This window comes from Phycodurus eques, chromosome 1 (genome assembly GCF_024500275.1).
Source record: "Phycodurus eques isolate BA_2022a chromosome 1, UOR_Pequ_1.1, whole genome shotgun sequence".
Classification (NCBI taxonomy): Eukaryota; Metazoa; Chordata; class Actinopteri; order Syngnathiformes; family Syngnathidae; genus Phycodurus; species Phycodurus eques.
In genome coordinates this window covers 43068419-43094297 of record NC_084525.1, presented here as the reverse complement: position 1 = coordinate 43094297, position 25879 = coordinate 43068419, and the positions used below count along the sequence as shown (strand labels likewise).

Sequence of the window (25879 nt, the reverse complement as noted above, 5' to 3'; positions counted from 1 at the left end):
TATGAGGAACTATTTTTAAATCAGAGCATGAACATCAAATAAAATTAAAAAATAATATATGGGAGTCGACGCACAACTGCCACCATTTAAATTTTTAACTTCCCAAAAACAAACAACACATACATTGGGCACTACAGAAACTTTATTTGCTTTATTTGCTTAAATGACTTCATGAAGGGTGGCACGGTGGCCGACTGGTTAGAGCGTCAGCCTCACAGTTCTGAGGAAGCGGGTTCAATCCCCGGCCCCGCCTGTGTGGAGTTTGCATGTTCTCCCCGTGCCTGTGTGGGTTTTCTCCGGACACTCCAGTTTCCTCCCATATCCCAAAAACATGCATTAATTGGAGACTCTAAATTGCCCGTAGGCATGACTGTGAGTGCGAATGGTTGTTTGTTTCTATGTGCCCTGCGATTGGCTGGCAACCAGTTCAGGGTGTACCCCGCCTCCTGCCCGATGACAGCTGGGATAGGCTCCAGCACGCCCGCGACCCTAGTGAGGAGAAGCGGCTCAGAAAATGGATGGATGGATGGATGGACTTCATGAAGAAGCTGTTTGCTGAACAGACTTAGCCATTATGTGTGCGACACCATAAGGATAGTGCTAATTTTGTCATATCCACTGCCAAAACAACAATAGAAACATCTGCAACTTACCACAAGTTGTTTTCTCAAGTAAGAAGTGGGCTAAAATATAAATTTATCCATATTCGGCAGTCACAATTTAAGAGCTGCATGATAAATCTGTTGTTTTTCGGAGTCCGTAAATTAAACGCAGTCGCGCCGCTTTTTTTCCCGCCAAAATTTGTCTTTTTGATTGGCTCACGAAGGCTATGTGCACGGTCATGTGACTGCCTTGTGTCGTCTGATTGGTAAATTGGAGTCAAATGACATGAGTGATCCCGTTTGACCCAACGGGCACCCTATGCGGAAGTCGAAGATGGCGTACACGCAAGAATGAATAAATAAAAGTAGCGAACGGCATGTTGATCATTGTAACAGAGTACAAGTATGGATCCTTCTTTACATAAATACTCAAGTAAAAGTACAAAGTACGGTGCATGTAAAGTACTCTGAAAAGTACAGTTTATGGAAAATATTACTCAGTAAATGTAACGGAGTAAATGTAGCGCGTTACTACCCACCTCTGCCAATTTGTGACAAAAAGTGTTGAATGTGGGTTAAAAACATTCATTTTCTCGCTCAAACGTGCTTTTGAGGCAAATATAAGCCTTTCAAGTGTACTCTTCACTTGTGTGCATGCTATAATATTGCAATATTGCACTCACAGGGAGCTTGTCAAGCACACAAAGCCATTCATTTTGGGTTAACTAAACGATGCCAGTTGAGCGCAAATGTGGAGGCGTTACTAAAAGATCAATTCAGTAAAAACCCACTCAATGGATTGTTTGAGAAAGTAAACTCTCTGTAATCTCAAATCAGCGTATTGATCTTAGTATTGGATTGATGGCCAACAACCCCAAGGTCATCCAGCCAATCAGATCAGCACATGGCTAGTTTATTCTGATTTGACTTATTAAAAAACAAACAAGCAAGGCTTTTTGGCCCTCTAGCTTTAATGATTTTTACTGAGCTCAGGTCCAGCAGAATGGAAAGAAAGTTGCACGTCGGCCATTTAATCCACCTGTAAATTGACCTGCTGGAGCTGCTCATCCTCGCTCTGCCAGGCCGTCAGCGTTGCGTCTCAGAGATGACACTTTGACCTTATCTGACGTTAACGCAGCACCACCATAGCAGACCTGATTCAACCTCATGATTAGAAAGGTGGAGGCAGGCACAGATAATTAAGCACAAAGGAGGAGCTCGCTTCCTGCTTTCATCGCCAGCGCACCTTCTGCTGAAGCCTTACACAACATGCCACAATATTGAATGACGAGAAAGCTACTCGTAAAGGATGTGTGTGTGCTTGCGTGTGTGGCAATGTTTCAAGGCTATAGAGATATGCAACTTCCATCAAAAGCAGTCCATTCTTTCAGACATAGCAAATTGGGCGGTGGCACGGTGGGTGACTGGTTAGTTCATCTGACTCACAGTTTTGAGGACCCAGGTTCAAATCTAGCCTCGCCTGTGTGGAGTTTGCATGTTCTTCCTGTGCCTGCGTGGGTTTTCTCTAGGTACTCTAGTGTCCTCCCACTTCCCAAAAACATGCTTGGCAGATTAATTGAAGACTCTAAATTGCCCGTAGGTGTGAATGTGAGTGTGAATGGTTGTTTGTTAATATGTGCCCTGCAATTGGGTGCGGGTCCAGCCTGGCCCAACCGGCTGGAAGACCACAGAGAAAAGGGGGGCAGCCCCACCCATGATTGGCTGGCGCCCCAAACCGACCATCGCCCAGTGACCAGAACAGGGCCCAGAAGGCAGGCCAATCCAAGGCAGGAGGGGCTGACACCCGACCGCACGCACCAAGCACCCCACACAGCCCGAGGGAGAGAGGGGCGACGACCAAGGCCGAGCACCCCGGGTAAAGGGAAGAGGAGGACACAGGCCCGGGCCTCAGCAGCATGGCCCCCAAGCCCCCACCCGGAGACCAGGACAAGACCCTCGGAGTAAGGCCAGCGGACACCTCCCCGGCACCCAGGGACGGAGAGCACTCCTGGGACCGCCACTCCTAGGAGCGCAACACGGACATAACCAGACCCAAGAGGAGGAGGGAGAAACAGGCCTAGCATCCCCAGAGGCCCACATCGCAGATCCAGAAGGAAAGGCGTTCAAGTGCACGCAAGTGACCCTATGGCGTCCACATGGGTCTAAAATGAGAAGATATGATTTGGTTACATTACATTATAGTTACATAACGCAACATTCTTTCCCAGGCAAACAAGAATCAAGATACACCATTTTAATAAAAGTTGACCAATTTTTCTTAGTTATCCATTTGCTTATTACATTTTTCTGAGATGTTTTCTAGTGTCATATGCTGTATGACAAGACTTTGCCATTGGTTAATGTTGATAGCTTGTTTATATTTCCAGTTTAACAATATTGTTTTTTTTAGAGATTGCTAGAATTACAAGAGGTTCCACTGTATAGTTAAGTAAACATAACAGATGTTTACTTTATAGACTTTATTTGAATGACTTGGCAGCGGCTGAGACTCGCTCGCTTGAAACCTGGAAATGCCGTGGTGCCGTTCAGCTGAGTTTCGTGGGTGGACTGGATACTAGGGTTGGGTATCGAGAATCGAGAATCGATTGGAACTGGGACTAACGTTCCGGTTCTCCCGGAATCATTCATATTTTAAAATTTCAGTCCCCAGTTTTGAAGCCTAGTGCGCCCACCCTGAAGAAGAGTGTGGCAAAAACCAACAAACGAGCATGAAGATGTGCTCCTGACCAACGGCGGCGGCAGCGAACAAATATGTGTCTTAACTTTGTTAACATTAATGACCAGTCGCCTCAGTGCAACACTTGGAATAAGATTATATTGTGCAAAGGAGGCTTTCACAATGTTCAGAAGTCTGACGTTCTCCGTCCCGCTCCGAGCCCCTCAGCCTACACTGTGCAGAGCTTCAGTGAAGTCAACTCTCAGTCAATTGGGCGAGTGAAACAATAAAATACGTTTTTGCCAACATTAAGACAGCTCACAAGGTAAACGGTTGGTTGCACTTTTGCACGGATGGTTTTTACCATTTATTTTAGTCTTCAAACCAGCCGATGACAGAAAAAAAACCTTAACATTGAGCTAAAACTTCACCTTAGAGACTTTACATCACCATGAATTAGGACAAAATTCACATAAACGTTGTCTCACAGTATCCCAAACACTAACCTTGTGCCTCATCGGTGGGTAGGGAAAGGAATCACCATTTTATAGTATTCAGTTCCATCCATTAAAAAAAATATATTTATAAATTTCCGGACTGGGGTTCAAATCCCTACCCCGCCTGTCTGGAGTTTACATGTTCGCCCGGTGCCTGCGTGGGTTTTCTCCGGGTACTCAGGTTTACTCCTACATCCCAAAAACATGCATGGTATGTTAATTGAAGACTCTAAATTGCCCGTAGGTGTGAATGTGAGTGTGAATGGTTGCTTGTTTATATGTGCCCTCCGATTGGCTGGCGACCAGTTCGGGGTGTACCCCGCCTCTCGCCCGAAGATAGCTGGGATAACGCTCCAGCACGCCCGTGACCCTAGTGAGGATAAGCGGAACGGAAGTTGAATGAATGTTCATTATTAAAATTAATAATTTTATTTGACAATCAGTTAAAAAGTCATGCGCCCAATTTAATTTAACCTACTATTGATTGTTTTTTTTTTCCAGACATTCACAGTGTGAAGTTTAAATACTTGTTTGAAGGTTTTTTTTTTTTTTTTTAATGTTTTGTTTAAGCCTGTCCTCTTCCTGTCAGCCATTTTGGAAATTACGTCATTGTTGGATGATGATCAGAAGCAGAGCGCTGTAACTGAATTTATTGCTTTGGGAAGGGAACCACCACTAAATATTTTCAAAATGTTGCAAAATGTGTATGGGGTGAGGGTTATGTCATCCATGATGACACATGATGATGATGTCACACTTCTCTGATCAGTGCCTTGACTCTAAAACTCCATCCATCCATCCAACCATTTTCTTCTGCTTATCCGGGCTTAGGTAGCGGGGCGGCAGCTTAACCAGGGAAGCCCAAACTTCGCTCTCCCCAGCCACTTCATCCAGCTCTTGCGGGGGGATCCTGAGGCTTTTGTAGGCCAACTGGGTGACACTTCACTTCTCACCCTATCTCAAAGGGAGAGCCCGGACACCCTGCAGATGAAACTAATTTCAACTGCTTGTATCCGTGATCTTGCTCTTACGGTCACGGTGCACATCTCATGACTATAGGTGAGGGTAGGACCATAGATCGACCAATAAAATTAGAAATTTGCCTTTCGGTTCAGCTCTTTCTTTACCACGACAGATTGTCCGCATTACTGCAGACGCTGCAATGATCCACCTCTCGATCTCCCGCTCCATTCTCCACTCACTCGTGTACAAGACCCCAAGACCCCAAGATACCCTCCACTTGGAGGGTATCCAAGTGGAGGGTATCACCACCACTTGGGGCAGGATCTCTTCCTCGACCTGGAAAGGTCACACCACCCTTTTCTTACTGAGGACCATGGCCTCAGATTTGGAGGTGCTAATTTTCATCCTAGCCACTTCACACGATTGACGATTGTGGCTTGATGAAGCCACCACAACCACGTCATCTGCAAAAAGCAGAGATGTAATACTGAAGTCACCAAACTGGACCCCCTCAATGCCTTGAAATTCTGTCCATAAAGGTTATGAACAGAATCGGTGACAAAGGACAGGCTGGGCGGCGTCTCAAGGAATCCGACTTACTGCGGGCAATGCAGACCAAACTGTGACACCGGTGGTACAGCCCTTATTAAGGGGTCCAGTACACCATTCACCCAGAGCACCCGCCAAAGGACACCCCCCACTCCTCCCCGGGGAGACGGTGGAACGACTTGTCCAAGTCCACAAGCACATGTAAACTGGTTGGGGGAACTCCCATGCACCTTCAAGAACCCTGTTGAGGGTGTAGAGCTGGTCCACTGTTCCACGGCCAGGACAAAAAGCACACTGCTCCTCCTTACAGACGCCCCCTCCTCTCCAGCACCCCCGAATAGACCTTACTAGGGAAGCTGGGGAGTGTGATCCTGCTGTAGTTGGAACACACCCTCCGGTCACCCTTCTTAAAAAGGGGGACCAACACAACGGTTTGCCAGTCCAGAGGTATTGGCCCCGATGTCCATGCGACGTTGCAGAAGCATGTCAACCACGACAGCCCCACAACATCCAGAGCCTTTAGGAACTCTGAATGGATCTTATCCACCCCCAGAGGCCTGCAACAGAGGAGCTTTTTAGCCACTTCGGTGACCTCAACCCCAGAAATAGGAGAGCCCACATCAGAGTCCCCAGACTTTGCTTCCTCTTAGAAAGGTGTGTTGGTGGTATTTTGGAGGTCTTCGAAGTATTCTGCTCACTGATTCACAACGTCCCGAGCTGAGGTCAGCAGCACCCTATACCCACTATACATAGAGTGCACTGCTTCCCCCTCCTGAGACGCTGGATGGTGGACCAGAAGTCATTCTCGATGGCCTCACCGAACACCTCCCACGCCCAAGTTTTTGCCTCAGCAACCACCCAAGCTGCAAATTGCTTGCCCTGTCTGTACCCATCAGCTGCCTCCACCGTCCCACTGGCTACAAAGGCCCAATAGGACTCCTTTTTCAGCTTGACGGCATCCCTCACCACTGGTGTCCACCAACGGGTTTAGGGATTGTCGCCATGAGTGGCACCGACCACCTTACTGCCCCAGCTCCAGTCGGCCGCCTCAACGATGGAGGCACGGAACTTGGCCCACTTGGACTACATGTCTCCTGCCTCCCCCGGGATGTGGTCGAAGTTCTGTTGGAAGTGGGAGTTGAAACTCTTTCTATCAGGGGACTCTGCCAGACGTTCCCAGCAGACCCTCACAATACGTTTGGGTCTGCCAGGTCCAACCGGCATCTTCCCAATAATACCCTTACAGGTCTCAATGTAATTGCCCACATAAGCTCTGAAGTCCCCCAGCAGAACAAGGGAGACCCCAGTGGCGGCACTCTCCAACACCCTCTCCAAGGACTTCAAGAAAGGTACTCTGAGCTTATGTTTCGTGCATAGGCACAAGTAACAATCAGAACCCGTCCCCCCACCGAAAATCGAAGAGAGGTTACACTCACGTCTACCGGGGTGAACCGCAATGTACAGGCACCGAGTCGGGGGGGCAATCAGACTGCCCATACCCGCTTGGCACCTCTTAGTGTAGGCAGCTCCAGAGTGGAAAAGCGTCCAACCCCTCTAGAAAAGACTGGTGCCGGAGCCCAAGCTGTATGTCGAGGCAAGCCTGACAATGTCTACACACCAGCTCAGGCTCTTTCTCTGCCAGAGAGATGACGTTTCACATCTGTAGCCGGGGATCGGACCGCCAAAGTCCCCGCTTTGGGCCAACGCCCAGCTCACATTGCACCCAACCCCTTGGCCCCTCCCACAGATAGTGAGCCCATGGGAAGGAGGACCTACGTTGCCTCTTTGGGCTGTGCCCCATGGGTACAGGCATGGCCATAAGGTGCTAGCCATCAAGCTCCACCTCGGGGCCTGGATCCTGGGAGGGCCCAGTGACCTGCATCTGTGCGAGTACAATCATCATCATAAGAGGTCTTTTGAGCCGTGCTTTGTCTGGTCCCTCACCTGGGACCTGTTTGGGTGGCCTTGGGTGACCCTATCAGGGGCATAAAGCCCCTGAGCACTTAGCTCCTACAATAATTAGGACACGCAAACCCACCACAATGAGGTGACAGTTCAAGGAAGAGCCTTGCACTATTCCTAGGATATATCTCTGAAGATGGTTTGCCGCTCCTTTACTTGTCACAGAGGTCACTCAAAGCAGCCTCTTGTTTTTTGCCTTTAATCCTGGACACCCACTTTTTGACTGTGCTGTAGCCTGTTGCAGCTTCCCCATACAGATTTTGACCATACAGAACCTTTTGAAAATGTTCAGTGGTGGTTCCCCCTTCCAAGGAAGAAATAAAATTACAGCTCTGTGCTTCTGACGGGAATCCAACCATAACCTAATTTCCAAATTGGATGACAGGAAGTGGACAGGCTTAAAAAAGAAACTTTTTCAAAGAAACCTCCCAAAAAATATTTAAACTACCAACTGTGAAAACTACTGGAACCTTTTTCAATTATTAGAAGGTTAAATTAAATTGGGCTCATTACTTTTTGACTGCCCCGCGTATTTTGAATACATATTTGCATCAAACCTTTTATTTTACCTCATCGACAAATGACCCATCTGTCTGATTGAAAAACACGTGTAGTCCTTGAGCCCCACCCCTGCTATAGACGATGAGAATCTCATGATTCAACTCACTTTCTGAGAGTTCAGGTAGTACGGATCCAGATCCTCCAGTGGTACCGCCACCATTCCCTTAGGGATGTCTCCATAGATGTAGGGCAGGCTCTTCCCAGCCTCCAGGTCGCTGTTGGGCTTGGGCTTGTTCTCATCATCGTCATCGCGGTAACTGCTGTCCTGCTTGGGCGGCTTCTTGTTCTTCTCCTCATTGATGCGCTGCTCGAGGGTCGCCAAAGATTCCACATTAAACCTCTTGAAGCTGTTAGGTCCTGGCGGTGCGAGAAGGGGTGCAGCCATGTTTTCATCCTGCAACTACGTGGTCTTTAGGTTGTGACCATCCAAGGCAGCAGATCTGCAGGAAGATGGAGCAGAGGGCAAGTCAGCTTACACGTTTCTGTTCTTCCCCATTCATGTTAAGTTATGATGCAGGGCAGGGATCTCCAAATGGTGGTACATGTAACCATGGGGATAAGCAAAGACAGATAATAAATGGCACCTCTGGGATGACTGTTCCACATTTTCAGGGGATTTTTTTCCCCCCCAAAATGGAAGGGTTAAATATAAGCATTTCCTCTATGTAAATTTAACTATTGGTTTTAAACGCACAGTTGTCGCCTTCTACAATGCAAAATCAAAAATCAACAGAAGCTATACGGCTATATTGAATTTCCCCTTGAAGGGTACCAATGAGTATAATAAAATCAAATAAAAAAATAATACTTCACCTCAGATACACCTCAGATTTTTATACTATATTTTTATACTATATAAGATTTTTATATATATAGATTTTTATATATGTAGATTTTTATACTATATAACATTTCACATATATATATATATATATATATATATATATATATATATATATATATATATATATACACAGATATATATATACACATATACACATATATATACATATACATATACACATATATATTTGTGTGTATATGTATGTGTACATATATATATATACATATATATACACACACACATATATATATATATATATATACACACATATATATATATATATACAGATATATGTATACACATATATATACGGTTGAGGCCGGTGTGGGGGTCGGTTTAGGTGGGGCGGCCGAGGTTTGGGCGGGTGGGTGGTTGTGGGTGGGGTTCCGGGGTTGTCGGACGCGGTCCCGTGTCTGCCCTCCCCGAGCTCCTCTCTCTCCCTCCCCCCCCACCCTTGTCTCGCGCCTCTCGCCGACGCCATCCCCCCCCCCCCCCCCCCCCCCCCCACCGCCTCAGCTCCTACAGCGAGCGGGCCGCACGAGCTACTGAACATCCTTCCGCGTCCCCTACCACGCCAGCCGGCGTGACTTTTCCGCGGTGGACAGCGCCGCCCCCACTCGGGCTTCCTGCTCACTCACCTTACTGTTATTGTCGTCAGATTAGTGGAAAGCGCTATATAAATTTTATGTATTAATTATTATTATGAAATAAAAATATTTAATTATCGCATTAGAGACACAGAGGGAATGATGTGTACCTATATACATTTATTATTAATTAACATTTATTTTAAATATGTGTGCATGTTCTCATGCACTTGACTGACTCAACATTAGCCGTTAGCTTGAAAAAACGGCTGCTAGTGAAAGCTATCCCCAAGAGGACGTCAGGATTTGCGGTTAAAATCACTCATAACTGCGTTCACAGCGTAGTATGTCGTTCCTTGCGCAAACGAATCACTCATCGTACTAGTACATCGCTCCTTAGTGGATCACAAACGAAGAAGTTCAACGAACGAATCACTCGTGTCTAATGGATCGCGAACGATAAGTTAAACGAACGAATCACTCTTCAGTTCTTCAGTACAGCAGTTCACTGAACGAATCACTCAATTCACTTAAGTCCCTCCCCCGCCTGCACAGCGTTGCCTGACGCTGGCTGCTCATTGATCATTCGCCAAAGTGTGTGACAACCCTGGCGAATCGCAAATCACGCAAATCACGCGAATCGCAAATCACATGGCAGGACGTTTAATAAAGAGTGAGACGGGCGATTAGCAAGATGGCGCCTACCAGTGTGGTCGCCTTGGTAACGCGCTCTCTAGTATTGTCTTTGTTTTTGTGTTTTTCGTCCGTCTTTGGAGACCTTACACGACTCACTTACACAAGGGGAGACCTGCTAACCATCAAGGAGGCTACTCCGGACTTTCTGTCACCAACTTTCGAAAATCCGTTCAGTTTTTTCCCCGAGTTACTCACCGGAGCGGCGTCCGCGGTTTTCGGCGCATGGAGGCGGAAGCGGCGCCACAGAGGGAAACGAGCCGGCATTCAGGTGAAACACAGATTGGCGTTCCCGTCGATCCACCCCGCGAATGTACGCTCCCTACCCAACAAAATGGACGAGCTTCATCTTCTGTTAAAGACCAGTAAAGACTTTGGACGTTCCGCGGCCATGTGCTTCACGGAGACCTGGCTTTGCGACGCTGTACCCGATGGCGCCGTCATGCTTCCCGGCTTCAACATTCATCGAGCGGACCGCGACATGGAATCATCGGGGAAAACAAAGGGCGGCGGGATATATCTCCATATCAACCAAAAATGATGTACGGACGTCACGGTGTTCAGCACACACTGCACCCCGCATTTGGAGTCGCTGTTTTTGAACTGTAAACCATTCTACTCGCCACGTGAGTTTGCATCGTTCATACTGGTTGGAGTCTATATTACACCTCAGGCTAACACGAACGCCGCATTGCTAACGCTCGCCGAACAAGTCAACAAAATTGAAAAAAAACACCCGGACTCACCCCTCATTATTCTCGGGGACTGTAACAAAGCTAAACTCAACCACGAACTCCCTAAATACAAGCAGCACATCGACTGTCCTACCAGGGAAAATAATACTTTAGACCACTGCTACACTCCGGTAAAAAACGCATCCCGTGCTATACCTCGTGCAGCCCTGGGCTCGTCTGATCACTGCTTAATTCACTTAATACCGACGTACAGGCAAGAACTTAAATGTGCGAAGCCTACAGTGAAAACAGTCAAAAAGTGGACCAATGAAGCCAAGATGGAACTTCAAAGCTGTTTAGACTGCACAGACTGGAGTGTCTTTGAAAATTCAGCTGGCAGCCTGGATAAATATACGGACACTTTCACATCCTATATCAGTTTCTGTGAAGAGGTTTGTGTACCAACAAAATCATTTCGGACATTCAACAACAACAAGCCGTGGTTCACTGCTAAACTTAAGCAGCTTCGCCAAGCTAAGGAAGATGCATATCAGAGCGGGGACAGGGCCCTGTATAATCGAGCTAGAAACCAGCTTACTAAAGAAATTAACATTGCAAAGAGGATCTATGCAGCAAAGTTGGAAAAACAGTTTAGCGCGAACGACTCAAAATCAGTCTGGCATGCATTCCAATCCCTGACTAATTACAAGCGACGATCCCCCCAAGCTGAGAACACACTAGCCAACGACTTGAATACCTTCTACTGCAGATTTGAAAAGGACAGTTTCACTCCACACACCCACCCGGCCGCACCCGCGACCACAACCACACCTCTGACTTCTGCGTTAACCATCCATGAACAGGATGTGAGACGCATCTTCAAACAACAGAAGATTAACAAAGTGTCCCCATCCTGCCTCAAAGTCTGCGCGGACCAGCTCGCTCCAGTCTTCACTCAGATCTTCAACAGATCTTTGGAAACATGCGAAGTTCCATCCTGTTTCAAACGCTCCACCATCATTCCAGTCCCCAAGAAACCTGCAATCTCTGGTCTGAATGACTACAGGCCTGTTGCTTTGACATCTGTGGTCATGAAGTCCTTTGAACGTCTCGTGCTGGACCACCTCAAGAGTGTCACAGGTCCCCTGCTGGACCCCCTGCAGTTTGCCTACCAAGCGAACAGGTCTGCGGATGATGCAGTCAACATGGGACTGCACTTCATCCGAGGACACCTCGACAGTGCAGGGACCTACGCGAGGATCCTGTTTGTGGACTTCAGCTCAGCGTTCAACACCATCATCCCTGAACTCCTTTCAAGCAAGCTTCTCCAGCTCAGCGTCTCACCTGCCATCTGCCAGTGGATTTACAGCTTTCTGACGAGCAGGACACAGCAGGTCAGGCTGGGGGAGGCCACCTCATCCACACGCAGCATCAGCACTGGGGCGCCCCAAGGTTGTGTCCTCTCTCCGCTGCTCTTCTCTCTCTACACGAACGACTGCACCTCAGCGAACCCGACTGTCAAGCTCCTGAAGTTTGCAGATGACACCACTGTCATCGGCCTCATCAAGGACGGTGACGAGTCTGCATATCGACAGGAAGCGGAGCGGCTGGAGCTGTGGTGCGGCCGACACAACCTGGAGCTGAACACGCTCAAGACTGTAGAGATGATCGTGGACTTCAGGAGACATCCTTCGCCACAGATGCCCCTCACGTTGTCCAGCTGCCTTGTGTCAACCGTCGAGACCTTCAAGTTCCAATCTTACAATCTCTCAGGACCTGAAGTGGGCGACCAACATTAACTCCGTCCTCAAAAGGCCCAGCAGAGGATGTACTTCCTGCGACTTCTGAGAAAGCACGGTCTGCCACCGGAGCTGCTGAGACAGTTCTACACAGCGGTCATCGAATCGGTCCTGTGTTCTTCCATCACAGTCTGGTTTGGTGCTGCTACAAAAAGGACAAACTCCGACTGCAACGGACAATCAAAACTGCTGAAAGGATTGTCGGTACCCCCCTACCCACCATTGAGGACTTGCACGCTGCCAGAACTAAGACAAGGGCGTGCAAAATCCTCTCGGACCGTCTGCACCCCGGTCACCAGCTCTTCCAGCTCCTTCCCTCAGGTAGGCGCGACCGATCAACACAAACTAGAACTAGTAGACATTCCAACAGCTTCTTCCCTCTTGCGATCAACTTCTTAAACAACTAACCTATAATTCCATTACAACAAGCTGGAAATGTTTTGACTTGAGTTCGTTGTCACATTTCTGTGGTGCCAATTATGTATTACTCGTGCACTCACTGTAGTTGTCTCGCCATGCTGCACTATTTGCATACTGGCCACTCATGCCAGAGTAGCATCTGCTCCATTTGCACACTGATTGAGGAGTATCTGTAACATTTGCACAACCATCATTGTCCCAGATGATCGCACTACTCGTCACTTTAAACTGCATACACTCCTTGAAGTCTCAGCGCCCTTTGCACAATAGTCATTACACCGGACTATTGCAATATTAGTCATTCGAACTGCTCTAAGTGCTAGAGGACTCTGCATCTTTTTGCACAATTGTTTTTTGTCAATGTCTTTATGTCTCCAAAGTGTTCTTGTGTGTTTTGGACATACTTGGCAAATCAAGATGATTCTGATTCTGATTCTGATAAAGACCCCCCCCCGCCTGCACGCTGGCTACTCATTGGTAATTCGCCGAAGATTCAGAAGTGAGTGACAGAACGCTTCAGCAGTTCAATTTCCGCTCCCGACCAACTCGCTCGCCTGACGGCGGCGGGCGGCGGCCAAGCTAAAAAAACGAATCATTTCATAAACTGATTCAGTTCAGTTCGTTCACTAAAAATATCCGTTCTTCTGAACGAAACAGCACTAATAATAAAGGATAAAAACTTGTCACATAGTTCCACGGAGGGGTGATTATAATGGGGAGTTAGGGGTTGTCCATCCATCCATCCATTTTCTGAGCCGCTTCTCCTCACTAGGGTCGCGGGCGTGCTGGAGCCTATCCCAGCTGTCATCGGGCAGGAGGTGGGCTACACCCTGAACTGGTTGCCAGCCAATCACAGGTTGGGGGTTGTGACAGATCGTAAAACTACAAATAAAATTCTAGGGTTTGAGTGATAAAATAAAATGCTGCCCTTGCGTCTTTAACTTCCTTCTGGTCAGTTTTCAGTGATTCTTTCCAATTATTGTTAGATAATTTGTTAGATAGTTTTTTCCACTTTCTTTCATTTCTTCTACATCCATCCATCCATTTCTGAGCCGCTTCTCCTCACTTGGGTCGCGGGCGTGCTGAAGCCTATTTTAGCTGTCATCGGGCAGGAGGCGGGGTACACCCTGAACTGGTCGCTAGCCAATCGCAGGGCACATACAAACAAACAACCATTCACACTCACATTCGTACCTACGGGCAATTTAGAGTTGTCAATCAACCTACCATGCATGTTTTTGGGATGTGGGAGGAAACCGGAGTGCCCGGAGAAAACCCACGCAGGCATGGGGAGAACATGCAAACTCCACACAGGCGGGGCCGAGGATTGAACCCCGCTCCTCAGAACTGTGAGGCAGACGCTCTAACCAGTCACCCACCGTGCTAACTAACTAACACAACAACTTTTTTTCTATTCGACACAATCAATTTTATTTTAAAACAACATAAAGAATATTTGTTAAATTAGTAAATGTGTACCAAGTTAATTGAAAAAAAACTATTTTTAAAAAAATAAAATCTAAATAATCCCTTAAGTGAGCAAAAACCTGCAGCTCAACAATAATAAATAAAGACTTACATTTGAATATGTGCACTTTGTATTATCCATCCATCCCATCCATTTTCCAAGCCGCTTATCCTCACAAGGGTCGCGGGCGTGCTGGAGCCTATCCCAGCTATCTTCGGGCAGGAGGCGGGGTACACCCTGAACTGGTTGCCATCCAATCGCAGGGCACACATAAACAAACAACCATTCGCACTCACAATCATACCTAGGGGCAATTTTTAGAGACTTCAATCAACCTACCATGCATGTTTTTTGGGATGTAGGAGGAAACCGGAGCGCCCGAAGAAAACCCACGGGGAGAACATGCAAACACACAGGCGGGGCTGGGGATTGAACACCGGTCTTCAGAACTGTGAGGCAGACCCTCTAACCAGTCGGCTACCGTGCCACCCACTTTGTATTAAATTAGTATAAATCTACAGCGCAACAATAATCATAAGTTAAAATGTTCTGTAAAACACAAAAGAATGCAGTTTATTATTGTCAGACTAGCTATTCAATATTACAAAATGATAATCTGCTGCATCTGGATAAGGCAACAGGCAGACACATGAAATAACCTACTTAAATTATTTTTTATTTTCTTAAAGCTCCGATTGTTTCCTATTTCTCCATTTTGTTCTCATTGAAATCACTGCAACAGGCACAGCCACCAATGCAGCCTTTAGGACCCTGCTGTGTCCAATTTACATTGAAAGTCAGAATGTGGAGCTCCAAACAACATAACACCAAAGTTCAGGTTTCCCAGCGCTTCCTAGCCTAACAAACTGTTCACGATTGTACTGTTCACGATTAGCAGATAGCAAAAATGCTGAGATTCATCCGACTTTCCATGTTGGATCGCCAGTCCTGATTAAAATATGATTCTCTTAATTGGTTACAAACGATCATTTCAGGACAGCGTTGTCATAAAAACAGCACTTGTTATGGTTTGATAGAAAATGTTCTCAGTTTTGAAACCGCCCACGCCTAGACAATGGAAGACAATAAACAGCAGGCAGATGTATTTGCTCATACCATACCATGATACTAGGGATGTGACTGTATTCTGTATGCTCTACAAGGGACTACGTGCTTATAGACCATGGTTAGATAATATCCTATCATTGCATCCCCCCACTCACAGATGTAACTCTATCCTGCTTCAAAGTGCAGCTCACGGATGCAGTAAACCGTGAAATATGTCCACAAGCACGAGCCGAGTAGTTGAGAGACAAAAATTTGAAGAAGTACCAGGTTCATTCAAATTAATTTCAATTTCACTGTTGAATACAACGACAAGGCAGTGAAAACTGTTGACAGATGTTTTATTGTCTACAAGGGTTGCTTGAAAGACCCCTTAGTTTTTGGGGAAAGCTATGGGACCAAGCTTCTCCGGTGTTCGTACACTGATATAATGCTTGCTCGGCATGCGAAAATTGAGCGGCTGGAAAAGGTAACACCAGTGAAACAGCAGTACGTCAAAAGCCAATACCATCAAGTCAGGGCTCAAGACTAACATTTTGCACTGGTTGCACTGGTGCGCCCAACTCTTTTTCTTGAGTGCACCAGCATAAAAGGTGCACCCAAATATTTAACCGCATCCCATTCAACACAGCAGTTTTACAGGTTCACTTTTTTAAAAAAAAACTGCCTGTCTTTTTAGGCAATATTGACTAACTTGACTGATAAACTAACAATCTGGTCAACATAATATTCTTTATTTGAAGCACAATTCCACAGGACGGGTAACTTACTGAAAGGTGTTGGTGCTTAAAGTGCTCCATGTCAGACCGTTGGCTTGGACTTTTGGACAAATCAGGCCTTAACTTCATGTTCTTCATGAAAAAGTTGTCACTCGTTCCTGTTATCTTATCGTTTGTGACTAATGGCTATTTCCACTCTAAATCTGATGGGTCTACTAGGCCACTCAACTAGGCCTGTCACTATCACAAAGGAAGGTATATTTTTACATAAACTATCAGAATAAGCGACAGCATCGATGTTTTTTTATTATGCCGCTGATATAATGATATTACAGCATAATAATTCAAGTGTAACCATTTTAAGAGCAATTAACTTAATTCTCAAGAATACTGAACATTGGCATTGAAATGCAGAACAATAAATAAACAATATATAAATATTACAGACTCAGGCTCTGTTCACAAAAATTGCACTTGCAGACACAAATATTTAACATTTGGCACAGAGGTATAAAGAGTCATTAATACCTTAACAGGCAATATATGGCAATCCAATTTCCAGTTCCTTAAGAAAAAGTGCAAAGTAACAATATAGTAACGAATAGTAAGTAACAAAGTAACAATTTGATCAAAGCAACCCATTTTGTATCAAAATGTGTACGACGTATTAAAAGTCGGCACCATTTTTTTCAGTACTGCTTTCTTATGCTGAATCATGGCTACATCTCTAAAACAGAGTAACGCTATATTGTATATGTGAGTGTATGTGCACCATATACTCTGCCGCATTGTCACTGTGATGGTAAACAGGAAATGTCCCACTGTGTTTTTTATGTTCCCAGCTGAATATATTGGGTGGATGGTTGTGTTTTAAATGGATTTTGTTACTTTGAGATTTATGTTGTTTTGTTTTTGTTGCAACTTCATACAAATCGACATGCCATCTTGTTGGTGATAGTGGAATGGCCGCGTTCATCTGGGTTAAATCCAAAATGTTCCCACATCGTCGCGTTTATAGGCTAAACTCAATTCATGCCGCTCAACTTTTTCTAATTATATGGTAGCAGCTCTCTCTGTGCACCTGCTTTTCAAACGCAAGCACGCACACGAACACACACACACACACACACACACACACACACACACACATGCGACCACGATAAATCAGAGGGGTGTCCCGCCCTTCACTATCTCTGATTGGTTCAGAGACCACAATTGTTTTAATGCTTTCAAAGTCACAGATATTTTATAAAGGTTTATTTATAAAAACAGCCAAGCTGTTTTTATAAATACAGCCCCACACCCACCCAGCCGGACCGCCGACCACCATTACTCCTCTGACTCGGTCTCCTTCGTTGACCATCCACTAACAGGATGTGAGATGTATCTTCAAACAACGAAAGATCAACAAAGCGGCAGGACCAGACCTTGTGTCCCCATCCTGCCTGAAAGTCTGCATGGACCAGCTCGCTTCAGTTTTCACACAGATCTTCAATCGATCTCTGGAACTTTGTGAAGTACCATCCTGTTTAAAACACTCCACCATTATCCCAGTCCCCAAGAAACCTGCAATCTCGGGTCTGAATGACTACAGGCCTGTTGCCCTGACATCTATGGTCATGAAGTCCTTTGAACGCCTCGTGTTGGACCACCTCAAGACCGTCACAGGTCCCCTGCTGCAGTTTGCCTAACAAGCAAACAGGTCTGTGCATGACGCAGTCAACATGGGACTGCATTTCATCCTAAAACACTTTGACGGCGCAGGGACCTACGCGAGGATCCTGTTCGTGGACCTCAGCTCTGCGTTCAACACCATCATCCCCGAACTCCTCTCCTCCAAGGTTCTCCAGCTCAGCGTCCTAACTTTTTGCAAAGAGGGCCAGATTTGGTCAGATGAAAATATATGGGGGCCGACCATTCGGCCTGACATTCCTCGAACCATTACCATTGTAAATTAACATGTAAATATATAACTATATCACTTTGCTGTCTGCAGCTAGGTCGATATTGCAAATGAGAATCTGTTTTCAATTGCATTAACAGGATAGTTAAAGGTTAAAATAATAATAAATTAAATACAAATGAACCATTTTATGAAAGTTGAAACATGTATTTATTGATTTTGTTTTAACAAATCATATCCCAGTGCATTTTGACAAAGAATAGTATAGTGACTATACTATAGTCAAATCAGATGACAGAAATTTGACAAAACAAAAAGTTTGATCATCACAAAAAAATCAATTCACTGAGACTCTTAGCTCGCCTTTGTAAAATTGTCATTTGAGTCACGGGCTCTTGTGAAAAAGCGCTGCTGTGCTATCAAAACAGCTTCCAGTGTCATGGGTGTGTGTTTTTTTGTAAAGACTATGGAGCAAATTTATCAGTTTTCCACACGAGATCGTGAGGCAACTCCCTTGTCACCTTACAACAAGGCAAGCGCAGGGTCAGATTACACGATTGAGTTTCGCATTCTAGGAGCTGAGAGTCAGTGGAATAATAGGGCGCTACTCAATGCCTTTTTTCAAGGACTATGCCCGCCGTTAAGGATCATTTGGTCCCGCTAGATCCTGCTAGATCCTGATTTATCTCAAGTGCCCACCTGTTACCAGGATATTAAAGAAGTTTTTTCCAAGTCCAAGGCCAAATCCCTTCCACCCCACAGACCTTATGACTGTGCTGCTGACTTGCTGCCGGGAACCACACCCACACGAGGGAGGTTATTCTCTCTTTTAGGGCCGGAACACAAGGCTATGAAGGAGTATGTGGATGAATCCCTGGCAGCAGGGATTATTCGCCCATCTTCATCCCCTGTCGAACCGGAAGACTCTGCGACATCATTGACAAAGTTCCAGAACTTTGTCAATGATGTCCTGCGTGACATGTTGAATGTGTATGTTTTTGTATATTTAGACGATATTTTGATATTCTCCCCGAATGAGGAGATTTACATCATTCATGTCCGCTCTGTGTTGCAGCAGTTACTGCAGAATGAACTATGTGTCAAGGCTGAGAAATGTGAGTTCCACAAGGCATCCGTTTCTTTCTTTTCTAGGGTTCGTGCTGGCTCCAGGTGAAATCAAGATGGACCCTTGCAAAGTTGATGCCGTGACTAATTGGCCCACTCCCACGTCACGCAAAGACGTACAAAGGTTCTTAGGGTTCGCTAATTTCTACAGAAAGTTCATTAGAAATTTCAGTGCTATAGCCTCGCCTTTCCATGATCTTATCTCGCCACACAGACCTTTTGTATGGAACCCGCTTTGTCAGGCAGCTTTTCAGCAACTTAAATCGACCTTTACCTCAGCTCCCAACCTTACTTTGCCAGATCTCAAACAGCAGTTTGTGGTAGAAGTTGATCCGTCTGATGCCGGTATAGGAGCAGTGCTCTCCCAGAAATCTCTCAAGGATGGTAAGTTACATCCTTGTGCTTATCTCTAAAAAAAAACTGACTGAGAAATTATGACATTGGTGACCGTGAACTGCTGGCAGTCAAGGTGGCTTTGGTGGAGTGGAGGCACTGGCAAGAGGGGGCGCATACTCCGTTTTTAGTATGGACAGATCACAAGAACCTGGAATATCTTAAATCTGCTAAAAGATTAAATGCGAGGCAGGCTAGATGGGCTCTGTTTTTCAATAGATTCAATTTCACGTTATCCTTCTGACCTGGTTCTAAAAATGGTAAGCCAGATGCTTTATCGCGCATTTTCTGCGCAGAGAATTCTTTGTCCGACCCTAAAACCATTTTGTCCAAGTCATGTTTCGTTAATGCTTTTGTTTGGGACATTAAGACTGCGGTAAAGGAGGCTCTGGAGAACACTCTTAGCCCAGAAAATTGCCCTGAAAACAGTCTTTATGTGGTTCCGACCTTAAGGGGCAGAGTCATCCACTGGGCTCACACTAACCGGACTGTATGTCACCCAGGCATTGCCAAGACTCAATCTGTGGTCGAACAGCGCTTTTGGTTGCCCAATGTTAGAAGGGATGTTACCAATTATGTCAATGCTTGCCAGGTATGTGCTGTTAACAAGTCCTCTCGTAAACGTCCTTCTGGGGAATTGCGACCCCTGCCAATACCACAACGTCCTTGGTCAGACATCTCCGTAGACTTTGTGACAGGATTACCGGCCTCGAAAGGAAATACCACAATTCTCACAGTTGTTGACAGGTTCTCTAAAATGGCTCACTTCATTGCACTCCCGAAACGCCCCTCAGCTAAAGACACAGCAGAGTTAATGATACATCAGGTATTCAAGTTCCATGGTTTCCCCAAGAATGTGGTGTCTGATAGGGGTCCCCAATTCATTTCGCAATTTTGGAAGGAGTTTTGCAATCTCATAGGTGCTACCGTCAGTCTCTCATCTGGGTTTCACCCTGAAACCAACGGCAAAACCGAGAGGCTGAACCAGGACCTGGAGACTGGGGTCCGATGTCTCGCTTCACAGGAGTCGCGATCTGGTCTCAGAAACTGGTTTGGGTCGAATTCTCTCACAATTCCCTCCCCTCTGCATCCACTGGTCTATCGCGTTTTCACGTTGTGCATTGTTACCAACCATCTCTATTTCCTGCCACAGTTCCAGCGGCATTGACCTTGGTGAGATGCTGCAGGAGGACCTGGGAGCGAGCCCGCCAGATGCTGCTGTGCCAGGGACAGTCCTACAAAATCGCTGCTGACCGTCGGAGGACACCGGCCCCGAACTACAAAGTGGGTCAGCGAGTTTGGCTCTCTACCAAACATATTCCACTCCGGGTGGAGTCCAAGAAGCTCGCTCCCAGGTTCGTTGGGCCCTTCCCCATCACAAAGATCATCAACCCTGTCACCGTGAAGCATAGGCTCCCAAGGTCGATGCAGGTCCACCCTGCTTTTCACGTCAGCCTACTCAAGCCAGCACGGGAATCCCCTCTGGTCCCGCCTTCCAGGCCCCCTCCTCCTCCCCAGTTTGTGGATGGGGGCCCTGTCTTCTCTGTGAAGCGGCTGTTGTCGTCTCGTCGGAGGGGGCCACAGTCTCTTGGCAAATTAGGCAGACACAGTTGTTTCGTATGTCAGTGAAAAAATCCACTTGTCCTGGACACGGCAGCCCTCATTGTCAACTTTCCTCTTTTTAGTTTCTGTTGCCATTTTAGAAATGGGCTAAAAACATGCCACAGGGGTAAAAGTTCACACAGGGGTCAAGCGACGAGAGTGCGGCCACAGGTCTACTGCCACCCTCTGGTGAAATATAAAATGGCTTTTTTTGTGTGTGTATTGTTTACTGTGCTGGCAGGCCACATATTATTGATTTTATGACATGATGCTTTGGGCCGGAGGAAATTTGGACAAGGGCCGGATTTGGCCCGTGGGCCGGACTTTGGGCATGCCTGCTCTACACGAATGACTGCACTTAAATGCTCCCGGCTGTCATACTCCTGAAGTGTGCAGACGACACCACAGTCATCGGCCTCATCAAAGACGGTGACGAGTCTGCTTATCAACAGGAAGTGGAGCGGCTGGAGTTGTGGTGCGGCCGACACAACCTGGAGCTGAACACGCTCAAGACTGTAGAGATGATCGTGGACTTCAGGAGGCATCCTTTGCCACAGCTGCCCCTCACGCTGTCCAGCTGCCTTGTGTAAACCGTCGAGACCTTCAAGTTCCTGGGAATTAGTCTCTCAGGAAGTGGGAGTTAAACATCAACTCCATCCTCAAAAAGGCCTAGCAAAAGATGTACTTCCTGCAGCTTCTGATAAAGCATGGCCTGACAGAGGAGCTGTTAAGGCAGTTCTACACAGCAGTCATCGAATAACTCCTGTGTTCATCCATCACAGTCAGCTTTGGTGCTGCCACCAAAAAGGACAAACTCCAACTGCAACGACTGCCAATTATACATTATACTTGCACTCACTGTAGTAGTCTCGCCACGTTAGACTATTTGCATATCTGTTGTTGACCAATACTGGCCACTCATGGACTTGAGAAGTATCTGCACCATTTTCACAATTGGCATTGTTCCAGATTACCGCACTACTAATCACTTTAAACTGCATACATTTCTTTAAGTCTCTGCACCATTTGCACAATGGTCTATTGTTCTATTTGTCATTTCAAACTGCTAAAAAATGGTAGAGGACTCGGCATCATTTGCACAATTGTCAAAAAAAAAATCTGATTTACCACATTACTGGTAACCTTTTATTGGTCAGTGACTGTGTTTTTATGTTTTTATCTCTGGAAAGTATTGACTGTCAATTGACTGTCTTTTGTCGTAATAGAGCGGCTCCAACGACCAGAGACAAATTCCTTGTGTGTTTTTGATATACCGTATTTTCGTGACCGTAAGGCGCACTTAAAAGTCTTAAATTTTCTCCAAAATGGACGGGGCGCCTTATAATGCGGCGCGCTTTATGTGTGGACCGAGTTCCAAAATCTGTAAATGTTGTTGTTTGACTTTGATGAGCGCTCCGCTTGACTGACTGGGAGCATTTCCTGCCGACACGCTGCTTATATAGAGGAAAGGCGGATGTGACTGAGGACAGCATGCGGACGTTAAAAGGGGAAGGGTGCGCGTGAAAGAGGACGTATATAGTGCGGGTATGTGCATTGTGCAAAACAACATCGGTTTGGCTAAGGACCCCTGAAAATGGCACCTACGAAGATACTCGCTACGAAGATACACGCTTACGAAGCACAGTTTATTCTGATTCTGAATAAAATTTGACCTTTTGGACGCCAAAGGTCAATGTGAAGGGAGCGTTTGTATATTTTAATGAGAAAGAAATATTTTATGTAAGTAAGTCCTCGTTTATCACGGGGGTTAGATTCCGGACCACCCACGCAATAGGTGAGAAGCACAAAGTAGCGACCACATATATTTTTGATTGTTTATACATATTTTAAAGAGGAATGAACCTCCCCAAACTCTTAATCTTCCCCACGCCCTATTTAACCTCTACTATACTCTTATAAACACTTTCTATTAGTGATGCACGAAATTTCCCAAAAGTGCTTTTCTGTTTCGGACCGAAAGACATTTGTCACCCAAATAAATTGGCAGAAACAGGATGTTGCTATGACTCAAGCAAAAACTGTGGCCAGTGTGCAGTCACGTACACTATATTTAAAAAATAAATTAAACGGTGTGTCCACATTAAAGAGTCGCCCAACCTTGCTGCTTTCCGCTGTTCCGGTACTACGACGAAATACGATTATGTGCCACCCCAGCTACGTATGTGTCATGGTCTATGTTTTGGTTTGGGTTGTATTTGGTTTTGTTTCATGTTTTCCTGTGTTCCATGTTTTTCATGTCTTATGTGCTCATTTATTTATGTATTTAGTTCCCTGGTTTCTTTCACTTCTGGTCGGTTCATTGTCATTGTCAGGTGTCATTGTCTCTGTCTGAGCCACATCTTAGTTACCAGTCATGTTTTCTTTCCAATTTTAGGTATTCAAGTGTTTCTTTGTTACTTTGGTTATCTGTTGTGGGACTTTGTTTAGTTTGCTTTATCCATGTTCCTTGTTTGCCCTTGTTTTGGAAATGAAATATAATTTTTTTAGACTCCTGCACCCTGCCTTGCCTCCCTGCTTCCCTGTACTTTGGTCATCCACGTTTTTGCCTTGACTTCCTTGCCTTCAAAAACCCTAAATGTGACAGTATGAGTTACAGCTCACGCAACTAAATAAGATGCCAAGCCGCGAAGTCAAACGTTCGCTTTGCGTCCGTTGTCAACGCAGAATAAGTCATTAATTATCTAAAGAACATTTCAAACTCGGACAGAAAAACGTCATGAATTAACTAAACATCAATAGCATCAAACATGTAAACAATACCATGCATGTTTTTTGGAATGTGGAAGGAAACCGGAGTACCCGGAGAAAATCCATGCATGCATGGGGAGAACATCCAAACTCCACACAGGCGAGGCCGGATTTGAACCTTGGTCCTCAGAACTGTGAGGCATCTGTGCCAACCAGTCGTCAACCATGCCGCCTTCTTTTGTTTTATTTTACAGTTTTAATGTTTTAAGACAAGGTAGTACTTATAATAGCTAAGAATTACAGCATATGTTCAAAATCATGCAATATGGAGAATTATGTGCGATATAAATATATATATTTTTATTTACAATGCAATGAATCCACAATAGGTGAACCACGATATAGCAAGGGATTTATTTATTTATTTATTTGCTTGTTTGTTTGTTTTAATATTTGTATTATATTTACTGTGTTTTATTGTATTTTTGATGATATGTACAGCACTTTGTTAGAACTGCAGTTGTTTTTTACACTGCTCTGTAAATAAACTTGACTTGTATGAATTGTATGTGAATTAATAAATCCATATAAATAATGCATACTCGACATTTTTTTAATTAGTTATTAATTTTATACATAATTTGGGAGTAAATTATTTGAAGAAAAATCAAAATTATTATTATTATTATTTTATTTTATTCAATTATTTGAAGTAACAAAAAATGGAGGGGCCATTAGCAAGCCTAAAGAAGCTGCTCTCAAAAAGAGTAGAAAATTCTCATTCCAAAGGAGCCTATCTCACTGGTGGAGACGTCGCCGAGACTGATGAGGCTTTTGTCGCCGCGGCTCCAGTACTCGGGCGACAAAAAATGTTGCTTGCGATCTCACCAAGAAGATGTCCGAGAGCCGTCTCTGACAGCCAATTGACCCCGAAGTCACTGATATTGACCTATATACAGTGTTTGTGTGTGCAGAGCATGCACACAGTGCATAAGTAGACGAGTCCACATACATTTTGGTAACGATTGATTGCAGTTTTATGACATGTGACTTTAAGGTTTTTCTCTATAGTGAGCATATAGAGGAGTCGCCAAAAGGTCTACAATGAAAACAAACCTGTTTGATTTCAGCACAACTCCCTGGCGACCTGACTATTTTCAATAGGGTGGTTTACGTGGAGCCTTTTATTCCAATTATAAGCGGTTCAGAAGCCCCAACACCACCTCAGTTGGAATAAACAGGCCAAATTCAAATGGAATTCCATTCGGTTTCAGAGGGGTGGAATATTCCTCTTGCCAAACTGATCATAAGTAAATTTTCGTAATTTGCAGCTTTTCTTTTGCATTTTATTAATTTTTTTTTATGTGATGGTGTGTTTTCGTCTTACGTCATTCCTGCTATGCAGCATATGGCCGTTTGCAATGCATTTGCTCCTGTCAGCCAACATAAATCCCATCTACAAATCTACTCAAGATTTTGTGTGATGTAAACACTGAATCGGAATGGTGCTTGGAAGCGCTCTGTCTGCGCATGCGCTGTCTTGATGTTAATGTATCATCATTTACGCACGTCATAAATATGGCGGCTCCTGACCAGAGCTTGTATGCGACAGAGATCTTGTTTTTAACTACTTATACTGTAACTTGTTTTTATCTAGCAGTTGTTTCAATAATTTTTTAAAACAATCCCAACTACTGTGCTAAATGAATGACGGCCCTCCATCTTGATAAACGAAGTGATATTCACATCGATGTGTCACACAGCTGTTCCGATTAAATATAGTGCATATGTAAGTAGACCACAAATCTTCAATCGAAATGATTTCAGTCAGAATGACAAAAAAGTCTCGATGTAAGCCTGGCTAATGAGACTCTAGGAGACGTCACGGAGACATCGCCACAACCAGCGGAGACTCGAGTCGTCATCCGGTCACCAACTAGTCTCCAGGACAGTGAGATCGGGGTCTCATTCAATGAGATTGGTGTTAGTCATCAGGTTTGCAGATTCTGCACTAAAATTGTATTATCGATCGTGGGTTTATATCAGGGGTGGAAATCTTGAATAACT

The 25879-nt window shown here is 45.2% G+C and overlaps 1 protein-coding gene across 6 annotated transcripts in view; it reads right to left on the bottom strand.

The window, feature by feature from the left end:
- The window catches only part of scn8aa (sodium channel, voltage gated, type VIII, alpha subunit a), a 162201-nt gene that overhangs the window by 123261 nt on the left and 13061 nt on the right, over positions 1-25879 (bottom strand). For 5 of the 6 annotated variants that reach the window (XM_061693436.1, XM_061693466.1, XM_061693427.1 and 2 more), the window contains exon 2: positions 7918-8251. The exons of the other annotated variant lie outside the window; for it this stretch is intronic. In XM_061693436.1, the coding sequence (XP_061549420.1) occupies positions 7918-8196 (279 nt within the window). In that variant the 5' untranslated portion in view covers positions 8197-8251. The remainder of the gene's footprint in view (positions 1-7917; positions 8252-25879) is intronic. 6 annotated transcript variants of the gene reach the window in all.